Below are 15,136 nucleotides of genomic sequence, written 5' to 3' on the forward strand. Positions count from 1 at the left end.
ACTACTGAATAATTAATTTGCATTGATGTTGTAAAGAATAACAGATTGGTATTGCTTATGTAGCTTATGGAGGATGTGCAAAACTGCAGAAGTCAGCAGTACAGATACACTGGCCATTAGGAAATAGCTGGCTACTGTAAGCTTGTCGTCTAGGAAACACTGTCAACTTCTGTACCCACTTAAATAAATCTGATTGATATAGATGAACTAAATTACCATAAAGGCTGACTTATTAATTGGGAACAAAACATTACTGTATGAAACTTTCATTAAAAAGCATTTCACTGTGACTAATGTTAGTATATTGTTATGCATGATCTTAAGCATTATTAAGAAGTGTCTGACAAATGATTACTACATGTGTTCTCAATGCCTTTCAATAAGGTGTGTTTGGTACATGGCCAAAGTAAATGAGGTCCTATCTCTGCTGAAGCCCTCAACCTTTTCTACGACAAATGCAGAACCCATTAAGACACATGCAATCCAATTTAATGTGACAAAAATCAGCCTGAAAAATATACCCTTTCTATGGTACTTTATGCAGTATTCTAGAGTAGTTTCATGGACTAGTTCTCATACCAGTTCTTGCTAGATGGCCTGATACACAGGTAGACAGATGGATTTTGTAGATTTAGGATAAATTGTGGCATTTTTTTTCTTTTAATTCTGTCAGTTCTGTGACAGAATTATCACCCCAATACAGAATGTGTGTTTGACTTTCAGCATATCAAAAGTAAAATCTTAGATGTGTTCCTGTGGCATTAATTAACATGGAACAACAGAACCGAATCCAGATCAAGAAAAGAGGTTATCTGCCTTTCTCAGGCAGGAATTGTAGGACAGAGAGAGGGAGAGAGAGAGACCATTAAAATTACAAGCCAAGTTTTCCCATTCACAACTTCAGAAGTTTTATAAGCATTTAAGAACCCATTTATCACCAAAAAAAAAGGCAAATTCAGGTGATAACTCACTTTTGTGACTTCGAAAGCACTATTATGAGTTTCTTTTTTAAAGGAATCTTTAAAAGAAGCTATAATTTGACCCCTATCCTCATGTAGTCACTTAACCTTCCTCCCGAGTCACAGGCTTATCAGCAAGCATTTGCTTAGATGCTCTGTGATTTATGTCTAACAAAAGGAGAAGAACTACCTTTCAAAAAAGCTTAGGCTGTGGAGAATATCTTCAGGAATCGAATATCAATTCACATGCCCCCTAGAAAGAGCAAGGATCTGGAAGATCCAGCTTACATCATAGCTACTTTAAATGTTCATTAAGTAACTACCATATGATATTTCACAAGTGTTTGATCGCGTCATGACATTTTTAAGAGGTGATGTTCAATTATCATAGTTAACAATAAACTAATTATGAAACCATAAAAATAATGAATCAGATATTACCAATATTTCCACAACATAGATGAAAATGTATATACCTATCAGACAAAATTAAAACAGCAGTAGATGACAACGAATTGAAAAAAATTAAGCTAAAAAAAAAACTATCAGCAGTACCAGTTATAAATAAAACAATTTGCAAAGCAATTTGAAGATGTCTGAATTAAGAACATGAAAAACAAGATGTCCAAGTAGAAATCTCATTATATGTTCTTCAAAACACTGTACACTTTTGCATGTAAAGTTTTCAGTCAAAATCCTGCTCTATGATACTTATCATATGTTCTGATGCTTTATAGTGTAACGAGTATATTGTGCTGTATAAATTATTTAATCATTCTTTACAAGCTATATAAAGCCTGTATGCCAGGAATCCATGTGCATAACCATTCTGTATTTAAACAAACAGAAAAGCCACTATAGAAAATCTTGCCTTCTCAAACAGGTAAAATGTAGTTTCAAATCTCATTATGTTTTTCACCTTCCTCTTACAGGATCACAACAACAGCTGCTTGCATGATGGATCTACGCAGATATCCTCTGGATGAACAAAATTGCACACTCGAAATTGAAAGTTGTAAGTTACTGGAGGGAGAGGGTTGGCCAAATGACAGCTGTGGATTGAAAGACATTCATGGGTTAGGTAAAACAGGAGTAAGTTGTTCAAATACTGTGTGTCCAGTGAGCTTGCACACTGAACATACCCAATATATTTCTATAATACATAAGCCAAAATATGTTTAATTTATAATGTTGATTGATCCAGTCTTGTAAGATGTCTTTCAAAATCTCCCATAGAGAAAGGGAGAACAGTATTTCTTGATGATTCGATCAGAGGACAGCAACTGAGCACCGTCCGTCTTCAGTGCCTAATCACTGCAGAACCTGAATTGCTTCACCTCAGTGCATTCATCTCTAACATCAAGATTAACATCTGCCCTGCATAGTGGTGGCAGGATTAATAATTGCTCTTTCCAAAACACTTGGGGGTTATAAAAGAAAACAACTTGATCCTTCAGCACCAAGGTTAATGAGAGCTTTGCTGTTGTCTTCCATGAGCACAGGATCAAGGTATGCACTTGCAAAATTTTGTCATTAACATATTTATATCTTTTATGACGCTAGCCTTCAGAGAAATGCCTATCAAGATTTTTGAAGATAATTTTTATTCTGTTGTTGGTCAAACCAGCTGCTGCCACTGTCCACAGAGCAGTCTATCTAACAAACTGGTTAAGACTACACAGCATCCAAGGCAAAATAATGCAGCAGTTTTTTAAGAATTTCCATTTTTCACGTTACAACTCCTGCATTCTCAGAGTTAAGCAATCTTTTCTTCTTTTTTTCTTTTTTTTTTTTAATAATACTTCTCTCTGAGGTATGGGGTTCTAGAAAGGATTAACAGATTTCCCCAAAGACAGTATTTTAGTTTGGTTTTCAGAAGAGAAAGAACAATTTTTAGCATTTGAACATCTGATTTGATGGATAGTTTGAAGTGCTAAATAAACGGAGAAACAAGCTGATCCAGGATTAACCATAATAATTTCCTAGTAGCTATATCATCAACAAAAGCAATGTTTTCATTGTTTTGTATCACAGCCCATCCAAAGAACTAAAAGTTCTCAGAAGTCCAGCAAGTACAGTTTTCATTCTGCAGAAACTCATGATGTAAGATTTTGCTGTGGACCGAAATGAGGTTAAATTCCCTAAAGTCTCACAGCATCAGTCTTCAAAAGGATTCCATTAGTTTTCAGTTGCTTAGATTTGACAAATAAAATCATTTTGACAGTTTCAAAACAATGGAATATTCATGTATAAAGGTTTAGTAGTATTGTAACACAAATATAAAATAAATAAGTCTAAACCAAAGAAGACAAAATCACTTTGAGCCTTAGAAATGTTGCTGGGCAAAATTTCTGTTTATTCTGAACTGCAAGGGTTCTCATCAGTTGTGTATACATAAATGTAATATATCTCAGCATAACTGTGAGGTGGCGATTGTCAGGCACTGAAAAAAGCAGTCAGTCTAGAGCACTGATGAGAGACAAGATGGGCTCTCAGCCCAATGTTTATACTTGTTTATAATTTCAACTTCATAGCACCAGGAAGATGCCTTGTTTAAAGGACTGAAATGGGCACATGCCTTCAGAATTACTCTCCATAATGAAGTATTTTGTTTCTTTGTAAGCACATAATCAATATCAGCCCTAATATAAGTTAGTGGAGGTGCAGCTTTTCATTCAGGTTTTAAATTGTTTGGTAAGAAACTTGAAATGTTTCCCCAAGAATTACTTGCTTTTGCTCCTTTTCCTGGAATGTCATTTTATAGTGATTTTAGAAATTCTCCATCAGGCTGAGAACAAACTGTTTATTCCACCAGCAAAAAATTTCAATCAAGTAAACATTCACAGTAGGTTCAGTGAAAATTATTTTTACTCGAGAGTGTTGTCTGAACAGAATCTGCACATTTATTTCTTTAGAGATTAAAAAACAGTGGGTTTTATTTTAAAGATCCTAGTGTTTTGGCATTGCAGGCAGACATCTCAGAAAAAGAAGCAGGGAGACTGTTGTCAAGGTTCCCTGTGAAGCACCTCAATAGCTGCAGTCCCGAGTCACCACAATAGCTTATTCTCTGTTCACCATTAAACACATACAAAGAAGTCTCTGAAAGGACATACTGGTTATGCACCATATTAAACCTCCTCAACAGACACAATAATGTGGCAAGCTGGGCCAAGTCGATGTGCATATAATTAATACTTGTGTTAGACCAACATGCATTAACTTTCCCTGCACATCTGCTTTCAGTTATCATGTCCGTATCTACGTTGCTCTGAGTTGACTGAAGCCCTGCACACCCACACCCCTGTGTATGAACACATATACAGCCATTTTCTTCTCAGTCCCAAGAAGCAGAGGCAGTAGGCAATTGTAACTTCCCTTTCCAGTGCTGCCCTCACCCTGCTGATCTCTCCAGTTACTTTCCGCTAGTGCAAAACTCTGTCCGAGTCTCATAATCCGCCACTTCACGAGACCAACAGAGCCACTCGTTAAGCTGCATGGTTGTCATACCCATCCTTGGGTTTTGCAGTCCCCTGCCTTTTTTGGCACAAACCACTTTTCCTGATGTTGCTTGCCACTGCTTGGCTCATCTTCTGGCTTACATTTATTAAGCGGTGCAATGGAGAATGAGTCATATCTTGATTTTCAAAATACACTGCATAACGTGTCTCCTCAGTAACTTTTCTATGTGATAAGCAGAAGAAATGGATATATATACAGTGTCACAGTAATCAAAATGGGCGACTTTATACTGAAGTCGCCTTCATACTGAAGTCATACCTGAATTTATTTGCTGGGAGATAGCTGATTTGAAGTCTCCAGCCCAATCATGACTAAAGCTGATCAAAGTACATGAGTATTTATCAGCTAACAGCCCAAATAACAAAACTAGACTGATGCTTGGCTGGTTTATATCTCTTTAGTCACAAGCTTTCACATAAACAAAGCTTTGTAGGGATGAGTGCTCAGTGAGAATGGACTAAGTACTACCACTGAGAGCTCATCAAGAATCAAAATTAGCATCAGATGGAATAAGCAATTAAAATGCTAACACAATCAGGGATGAGAGAATACCATGCCACCCATATGACCAGTCACACATCCCCAAAAGAAAATTGCTTTTCAGACCTTTTGAGCATTTGCTATAAATAATTAATGTCTCCAAAGATATATATGTTGATATGTTAATACTTGTTGAGCTGATCCAAAGAAATCAACAAAATCTTTATTCACAGTTTGCCAACAGGTCAAAATTGGCAGAGAGCATTACTTCTCATGAGTATTTAGATTAGTTCTGCTAACAACTGAATGATTTTCTAAAAGCACGAACATGCTTACCTGCAACTGAAAGCTCACAAGTAGTAGATATGTCATGAGCACTGGAATCTTTGACAATTGTCCACCTAAAACACACCTTCTAATGCATCACAGCTTTTCTCCTCTGCAACTCTAAGACTCTTGAAAATTTTTGATCATACCTGGAAGAAGAACATTCTGAAAAGCAGGCTGCCTACTCCTTTCTTAAGCATTTGAATACAAGTAAGCCAGCTGTCCTGAGTACTCTGCCATTAATCCCCTTGAAAGCTACCAGGGGACAGAATAGAGGTGATAACCATGACAGCTGCCTCTCTGTTCATGCCACATGCATTAGGCATGTGACATTTTCTTCCATGACAGAACCAGTTTGTGAGATTCACTCTCAACCCCTCCTCCCAGCTTCTGCAATGCACTTCATCTATTCAGCTGTTAAGCCAGTATACAAATCTTCACAGAGCTGGGATGAAAATCAAATTATTAACATTTTCTTGGTTAAAAAAATATCCCTTTGAAAAAAAGTCTTATCCACCTCAATTTTGGGAGAGACAGGAGTTAAACAAACCCTGGGGCAGAACTGTTCCTTTAAAAGCGCCAGGGAAGGTGGTGCTGTAATCACTAAGCAATCCTGGAAATGACTGTGTAACAGCAAGCAGCATCTCTCACCACTAGACCGATACTGTGTACTGTGTGCACTCCCAGACGATTTTCAAAGCACTGGAAAATAGTTTTGTACATTTTTGTACTGTGTACAGTTATATGGTTTAACCCACATGGTACCAGCTTCCAGACCAGTACCATTCAAGGAAACCATCACTGAACAATAATCACTACTTTGAAGAGATGTGCTCTAAATTGCCATCACCACTGACTTTATTCTTCTGCTACCTACAGGCTTCTGGGCTTCAGCAGGCATGTAGTAACAGTAACAGTGACCTTTTAATGCTAACTTTGTTTCTTAACAGCATTTTCATTTTTGGTGCTGCCAGTAATCATGCAAGCTTGATGCATGCAGAAAGAAAACAATAAATGGAACTGGACACTTAGAGAACAAAAAGACCTGTATGGATGTGTAAATCTATGCAACTCTAATAGCCTTGAATGTAGTAGCTCGCAGCAGCATGTAATCTGACACAGAAGTAATGTCTGATCTTCAGCTGGTGAAAACTGGCATGGCTCCATTTTTGTCTATTAAACCATCACAACTTACACTGAGAATCTTCTCTATCTGCTTCTTTATTAATTGTTTCAAATGTTTGTTCCAAGTGGATGGCCCTTTCCTCAGCCCCGCCCTTTAAATCAGATCTGATCAGCAGAAGCACTGTAACTCAGAAGTGAAGATGCATGTCTATGAGGAGTGTTCCATGCCTGTAGTAAATGCTCTCAACAATTTGGAATTTAAGCAAAAAGGCAATGGGTGAATAATAAACCAAGTCAAAGATCTGTATGGGCAAGTAAAATATCTATCCTGCATAGGTTATTAAACTATCGTGCAGTAGTTATTAAACTGATCTCCCCTCTCCTGCAGATATAAATGCATGGCTCGCATAGAGGTGCATACTTGCAGGTGTAATCACAAGCAGTATGACTGTGCAATAGAAACAGCTAGCAAAAGCCTTACAGTTAAACCAATGCTCAGACACTAGACCACGACCAAGGTGGATCATGTGTTCTTCACACCATTGTTAAACTCACATAAAAACCCTGAACTTTATGAGCTTTATGTTCTTCTAATCCTCTGTACAAGGACACTAGGGCTGCTGAGTAGTTCCCTGAACAGAATCCTTTGGAAAACTTGTTGGCTAACAGATTTTACACTCAGATTCGTAAGTGTTACATGCTGTGCCATCCTTTCTCCTTGTGTTTGAAGCCCTGTCTGCTTCCTCAATTCAGTCTTGCTTCTTTACCCAGGGTCAGGCTGTGGCTTGACCATGCATGGATGTGACGTTCAGAAGGCTGCAGCAAACATTGTCCTCTCTCTCTCCCCAGCTCCCTCTCAACATGAGAGCTGCAGGATCTCCTTCATCCCTTAAGAGTAGCAAGATGGTGGTATCTGAGCAAGTCCTCTCCCTGTCCCAGGGTGCTTCCCCACCTCTAAACCAAGCAAGCTGGAGACACATTTTCCCCTCCAAAAGCTCAGTGCTTCCCAGTGCCTCCAGAACAGCTGCGCAGCTCTGTAGCAGTGCCAGAGAACAACGCTGTAGCACACACAACCTGGACCTCTCTTGAGTTCCCCTGTGTTTTTAAGGGAGACTTGCACCTACTGCAGAAGGAGCATGCTTCAGAGGAACCGGGCAGTCCCATGGATTAATTGCTCTTAAGCTACTCAAAGAATAGATGCACATAGCACTATTTGTGAACAGAAAGGCAATGAGTCATTACGCCTCACAGGGATGCTGTGGAAATTAGCCAAAGACAATCCCTGAAAATCTAAAGTGCTAAGAATTGGTCCTTAATAACACTTACCAGTGAGGAATTTAAGGCACTGCAAATAGCAGCAAAACAATTGTGCTACACAAGAATGGGAAAACAGCACAAAGAATCAAATGCTGCTCTACTATCGAACCTCTCCAGCAGAGCAGTCAACACAGGGATAATACATGCTTATATTGAGCCAGCAGATTATTTCCATTAAAAAACTACATTTTCAGCTTTCCTGAAGCTATCCTATAGGACCACAGAAGCTATGTATGCCCAGCTGACAAGCAGAGAAATGTATACATTTAGGAGGAGGAGAGGATTTTGGCTGCACATGTTCCTTCACACACATTTTCATGGCTTTGCTCAAGCAGTTCACCTTATTCCAATTCTGCAGTGGCAAATGGGGAGACCATATCAGAGGCTTTACACCTGTTTCACTGTCTAATACCGTGATGGCCACTGGAAACTTCTGTGTATAAAATCAAGGAATTTTATAATTGGAACTGCTTCATCAGCAGAGCTGGGATCTGTAACAATCCATTTCTCAAAGATTAACATATGCTGGGACAGAGGAGACTTAATACTTGGCTGGCAGTTAACCAGACTGATTGACATTCTCATGTGAGCTCTAATGGATGTCAGCTTGGCAATTTAAGATGTTAAATCCCCCTAGCTGTTAGATCTGCTGTACCAGGTAGCCTCTGGCAAGAGCTACAGCTGCTATGGAAGTTCACAACCCAGTGCCTTGGCACAAGCCCACTGTCCCTATCAGCAGCTGCAGCAGGCTCTGGACTAGCATGAGTGAGATGCAGACACACATCTCAGCTGATAAAGGAGCAGACAGAAGGAGGAGGCAAACAACCAGGGACACTAGCATCAAACTTCTGTAGCTAAATCACCCAGCACTTGTCTGTCAGAGACTTCTGACTGCACAGAGCTGCCCCACTCTAGCATCCTTCATTACAAATACAAGTACTGACCTCACCGCACCACCCAGAAGATAAGACAGGATACTGTTACTACTTTAATACTCTTTGTCCCTTTGAAGTTGCCAGTATCACAATCACAGTGTGACCTGGTGGACTAAGCTTGCACCCAGTTTTCACTCAGAAGAAAAAAATGATGTGCTGACAGCACCACTCTGACATTTAATTAACTCCCCATTTGGGGTTTCTCTTCTAGCATCCCCCAAATTTAAGTGAAATTTGTTTCACTGTCAGGACAGGTAGGGCCAGGCTGCACTCCAGTTTGGCAAAGTCACTTACTTATTGGCAAGGTACTGTGTGTTTTACAACAGGTCTGAGCAGATTATCAGAACTGTCCCTTTGGTCTCAAAAATCTGTGTCACTATGACAACTGTAATGCTGCAGCATGATTCAGGGATCAACACTGCAACACTGAACCATGTGTTAGTCTTATCAGCAGCACTCTTAGAAACCACTTGTGTGGGTGAACTGAACAAGCCCACAGAAACCTTAACAGAGTGAGTTGGGGAAAAGAAGAGGATTCATTTAGTTGGCTACAGCATAGAAAATGGCAATTCTGTCTTGACTTCATTGTTTTTATGGCTGTCCCTGCTTCATATAGAAATAGACCTAGCACTAAATATATGGAATGCTTTGATGAAAGTTCAGCCAACTTAAGGAATATTGCAGTGAGTCAATAAAAGACTCCATTTGAACCTCTACATAGTTTGTTGCTGGAAAAAACAACTGTGTTCATATCTAAACATTCATTATCACCTCTGTTGGCACAGAGTGGTCTGACAGAATGAGATTTGAACACATTTATCACAGCTCCCTGCTTGAGACAAGATTGCATTGATCCAGGGTATGATTGCATTTGAACTACCAAAGATGTAAGAAACTACACCTCAAACAAAAAGGTTTATTTTTATTAGAGATGAAAAACTTGTCTTAAATCCAAGCTTTTTCAGACAGCTTTTCTTTTGCCTGTCTGCAGACACCAGATATCTAGTAATTTATTCATGCCTGGCAATAAAAATTCACTAATTAATATGACTGTGCTGGTACCTAAGGCAGTAGGAGCTTTGAGCTGGATCCACTCATCTTCTTCTGAAACTATTCAAAACCATTAAAAGGGCATCTGGTTTCATGCTGCTTCTTCTCACCAAGCATATCAAATTGCTTCCACAGAAGTCATATTTTCTCCCTCCCAAAGGAACTCGTTGCTCAGAGTATTCTAAAAACCAGCTGCAAAGACCCCAGTTAAAAAAAAAAAAAAAAAAAAAAAAAGCTGGAAGGATGCTCAACTCTATACCTTTTTTTAAGAGATTCCATCTTTCTGATGTTTTTAATGAGGGCAGCTCTCACCCTTTGCAGTTGCTTAGGCTCTGCCACATCTGTAAATGAGCTTCTCTCACTCACCCACCTGTCAGACTCCCCCTGCTCTCTCATGAGATGCGTCAGCCATAAACCTGTGTCCCAGAATGTGTTGTTTCCCACAGGCCCTGCAAACCCTGGAGAAAAAAACTCATTTTCTCTACTTTGACTTGTCTCTGGTTATTACAGTATAGCACTGGGAATAAGAACTCTCTTCTGCTTCTGGCCAATTCCTTTAACTGCTCTAAAATACATACTCAGCCTTAAATTTATTTCAAACTTGGTGGACTCTGAAGAGAGAGAGAAGGGTATCTGTTCCAAAACTGATCACTCAAACAGTAGGATCTTTCTGAAATTAACTCTCTGAATGCAAAAAGCAGAGGAGATCCTGCCTGCCCATCTTGACTTAATCTGCCAGCTATAAGTAATATGAGGTTCTTAGCAATTCATCCAGTTCACAGCATTCACAATTCACCAGTGTGCAGATGGGTGTCCATCCATGCCTTCTTCTGGACTCCCATTGCTGCCTGCTCTATGACATCCACAAAATGCCTTATTTCACAAGGGTTCTGCCATGAATCAGATTCAAACAACTAGCTCCCACAAACCCCAGCAAAAGAATGGTTAACACCACCAGAAAAACAGAAAAACACACTTTATCACAGCACACTCATAAAACAAGCAAGATGGTACCATAGGAAACATCTCAGCAAGAGCAGGAATGGAGAACAGCACACACAGGCTGCCCGTGTGATCCCAGCATATATACTGCCCGTTGGGACAGCAAAGTGACTACTCTCTGGGCAACACATTTTGCAATTTGAAACACACTTTAAAAACATTCAGATAATAGACCCTAGGATGCTTTGTAGACCCTATGCAGAATACACACATTGAGCTTGTATCACTGCAAATTCATTCTCAGAAGGATTGCCTGAGCACACAGCAGTCTGTAGATCCACATTAACTTCTGACATAGCTAAAATGCCATCCTTCTGAGCTTCAGAGAACATGCTGGCAGCAAAACAGGAGTGATTTTAAAGTTACGGCATGAGCATCCACAGCAGCCGATTTAAACATCACTGGGAGAAAAAGACTAGCACAGAGCTGTGGAGCTGAGCAAGTTGTTTTCCAGATACTCTGAGAAGCAGATTCACAAATAGCCTGTTGATACTGAAACTGAGAAATTAGCCAAATAGGACTGTATGTTTCTTTTTTTTCACATTAAAATTTAAAATGTATTTCTGGCTCAGTTTCAGTCATTCCTTACCACTCATCTTTCAAGTCAGTCACTAAGCTAAAATAATTCATTCTTCACGGTACACTAGTGTTAAGCCACAGCAACTGCTCTGTTTCTACACTTTGGAAAGATTTTTTTCCCCAGAGGATTGTAAACCAGTTATTTTACTTTCACCATGTATTTTTACACTGCACACAAATTTAGAAGTTACTCAGATGCTAATAGTATAGTCTATATGACTTCCCTGTTTTACTTTCGAAAAGATGGGTAGCTTGTCTCTGTATGGATGCATAGATTTTAATAGCAAATACTTGATACTCAACTATTTCAGTTCATGAGCACACAAAATTAATCAAGTCACCTTTCTGGTATATCTTTTCTGTCACACAGAGAGGAATGCAGAGTTACTCTCACTGACTGCTCTTCTGATTTTAGTGCCATCTCAGTAGCCTCGGAGGTACCAATACCAGGCTGTTCCCTGATGACCACAGAGGACAGGAGAGCTGGGGCGGAGTCGCTTCCCAGTACAGCCTCACCAGGTCTCAGTCTTCAGCTTCTGACAGCCCCCAGGCCAGAGGAACAGCAAAAGGAAAAGCTGGGCTTGCTTTTCAAAAACAAGTGTTCATTTAGAGAAGGAAATGATTTCTCTGGAAACAGCTGTGCTCTTAAATGAGTCTGTATTTCTGCAGAGCAGCGGGAAAAATAATCTCTGCACCTGGTCATATCACATTTTTGGAAGAGCTGGCATATTGTGCTTTAAGATAATGCAGTTGTCCTAGGGTGCTACAGCCATAAGTACAGTTTATGTATTTACTTGTCTTCTGCCAAGGTGTGAATTGCCATATAAAACAAACAAAACCCAGAACAAGTTGGAAGATTCTGGTACTTATGGATTCACTTCAGTTTGTAAGAATTAAGCCTTGCCCCAAATGCATCCGAGTTTACAGATATTATAAATCTTGGGAAATTCTCTGTTCAGTGCCTACCCACTCTATGTCTTGATCAATACCTATGGCTCCCTGACACAGCAGTAACACAAATAAACAAAACACAATGCCTCAAGTCTCAGTGTGGAAAGATTGCTTACCTGACCTGGGACAACATTAACAAGAAGTAGTTTTATTAAGCGGGCAGTATACTCACATACGAGTCCTCGAACCCTCAGGAATCTACTCTGCAGAATTGAGAACAGAATTGAGTCCCTCAGATAAATTTCTTATTGCTTCCTCCATTAGCTTTCTGCTACCACCTCTAACAGCTGTATTTATTTATTCATCTTCCTCATAAGGTTAAAGCAACAAACATTAAGTGCAAGAACAGACTGTACAAAGAAACATGGATCATTATGAGCAAACCACAGTTTGTGAGAAACTTGAAGAAAACACTGAGCATTTCAGTTGTATTTGAAGAGTTTATTTATACTGATATGATTTTTCACTGAATTTATCTCTTCCGGTGATTGGCAGCTCTCAATTCATTAGGCTTCCATGGAAATAACAGCACCAAGTTTCCCAGACTGCCAGCCCAGATCTCCCTGGCTATGCAGGAACCATCTGTGCAGAGAGGTGAATGTTTGTCTCCCTCAGTTTTTCTGTGACTACTTGTTACCATTGGAGTGCAAGCCAGGTTTCTACAAGGGACAACTGTCCATCAGCATGTAGATGGAAACTGAATTAGACAAGGATTCATTTCACACGAGACACTGGACGTCCAAGATCAGGGCTGCATAGCCATAGTGCTGATGGCCAGGGAAAATGGAAAGGCTGCACAGTAACTCTAAGTACAGATCTGAGCTGATGAAGTAGTGCCTAAATGTTGCTAGATTGCTATCCAGTATATCTGTTCCTGCTGTTGAGGTGCAATTTTGGCTAATACCCACAAGGACTTACTTTTAACTCAGAATATATGGCTAATCTCCTCAGCAATCTATCTCAATTCTCATTCATTTATATTCTGTGAGTGCCTAGGAACACTAAATTACCTATGGAGAGTTCTTCACGAGAAAACACAGTTATTTAACAGATTACCATTTCTAATCCAAACCACACAGAACATGACTGCCTTATTTGAATTCATGGTCAGGGTCAAAGCAACAGAATCCATAATTCAAGTATTTCATACACTTCCTTTGGGCAGGAATTTGTACCAACAAGATTAGGCGCACATAAAATTATTCTGCATCCTTTGATTGGAAGATCTTGGACCTTTTCCCTCTATAGAGCACCTGCCCCTCCATTAACACCTTGTATTAGTCCGCTAACGAGTGTGTGCCACATATCTGCCTTCACACAAAACTGCAGATACTAAGCAGACTTTGTACATCAAGCACTTAGAAAGCCTGTTCCTTGATTTTAGCCCATGCTTTTAGCCACAGGAATCCCCCACTCATTCTTCAGTGCTTAAGGAAAAATAGCAACCACGGCAGTATCATGGACACCTCGGTGTCCAAGAAGCCATTCATCTCTTTCGGTGCAGAACTGTACTGCTCTCCTGAACCCAGCCTGTTCATTGCCCAAGGGAACATGCAATTTGCTAATTCTGATTTTCAGCCCAGGCTCATTAGTCATACCAGACTAGTAAGGACTAACATTTCTCTACATATCCCTGGTTTTGGCTTATTATTGAAATTAATAACACGTTGGTAAAGTACAATATATTCCTTCTATATTTCCCCTTCATGCAGTTCAGGTCTCCCTACTAAATGGAGATGGATTCATTTTGTATGGTATTAAAGTCTATGGATGAAAAGTGGTGTATAATTTCTTAGTAGTAACAGAATTTTGCTATTTTCTACCATAGTTTTCTTTTCCATTCTGTTTGTAACCATTGCTAGCAACACAGGCCACCCAAAAAATGCTGGTAGCTTGCTCTGCTTAGACCAGTTGTGAACTGCATTATGTGTCACAGTGTTTTAAATGATTATGACTTATCTCACTGCCTTAGCAGAGTTAAATTTTCTCAGGAGAAGCCAATGCCATCCCAGCTTAATAAGCAATGGGAGTCATTTCTGTAGAACCAAGACGAGAATTCAGTCTGAAGTTCTTTTTTTTTTTCCTGTTAGAGCTATAAATCTATTACCAAGTATAGACCTGGCTGTACTTTTCCTTGCGTTTTGCTTTTTTGTATGACTTCCTTGCTCCTGTTTCTTGGCAGTACAGAATTAGCATTTACCTACAGTTACAGAATTAAAGAGGATCAGTGACAAAGTTTTAAAACAACAGTCAAAGCTGCATTTCCTTTCATGGTCTTGTAACAGTGTCATAAAGAACAACATGGTATTTTTCAGGCAAGGCGTTTTCCCCAGTGAAGTATATCAAATCAATAATGTGTAACTATTTTGGCAAAATATACATGCAGAAAAAGTGTCATACATGCACAATACATGTGCATTGTAAAATCTGTTTTTTAAAAAGAGTCAATATTTAATTTTCAAAAGTCAAAATGGTATTCTTATTTGAAATTAATTTTGTTTAGAAAAGTACTTTTTTCACTCAATTATTCTTAATTTTGTCTGAACAAAAATTTTCAAGTAGCTCAGTATAACTTTAAATCTTTCTACGATTGTTCATGAATTGAGAATTACTTACATAGTCAGAACAGTGAGTGAGACCACGATGAAAAATTAGATAAACATTGTTTATCTAAAAAGCCCAAGTACAGTGGCCTTGTACTTGCCTCCATATTTACCTCTGAAAAATCTATGCACCTGAATTAAGTAATTAAAATTTTTAAAGGGTTTTCAGCATTTCAGTGGAACACAATATTTCATAGAAACATAAGGTGTACTTGCATAAGCCATGCTGGCATAAGTAAGAAACACAACATGTCCTGATTCATCTGCCGTGTGAGTCTTGTTGAAAGCA

At 39.2% G+C, this 15,136-nt stretch overlaps 1 protein-coding gene across 6 annotated transcripts in view; it reads left to right on the forward strand.

The window, feature by feature from the left end:
• Positions 1-15,136, forward strand: part of GABRB1 (gamma-aminobutyric acid type A receptor subunit beta1) — a 143,538-nt gene that overhangs the window by 110,206 nt on the left and 18,196 nt on the right. For all 6 annotated transcript variants that reach the window (XM_074904735.1, XM_074904736.1, XM_074904737.1 and 3 more), the window contains one exon: positions 1,892-1,974. In XM_074904735.1, the coding sequence (XP_074760836.1) occupies positions 1,892-1,974 (83 nt within the window). The remainder of the gene's footprint in view (positions 1-1,891; positions 1,975-15,136) is intronic.

Source organism: Athene noctua, chromosome 4 (genome assembly GCF_965140245.1).
Source record: "Athene noctua chromosome 4, bAthNoc1.hap1.1, whole genome shotgun sequence".
Taxonomy (NCBI): domain Eukaryota; kingdom Metazoa; phylum Chordata; class Aves; order Strigiformes; family Strigidae; genus Athene; species Athene noctua.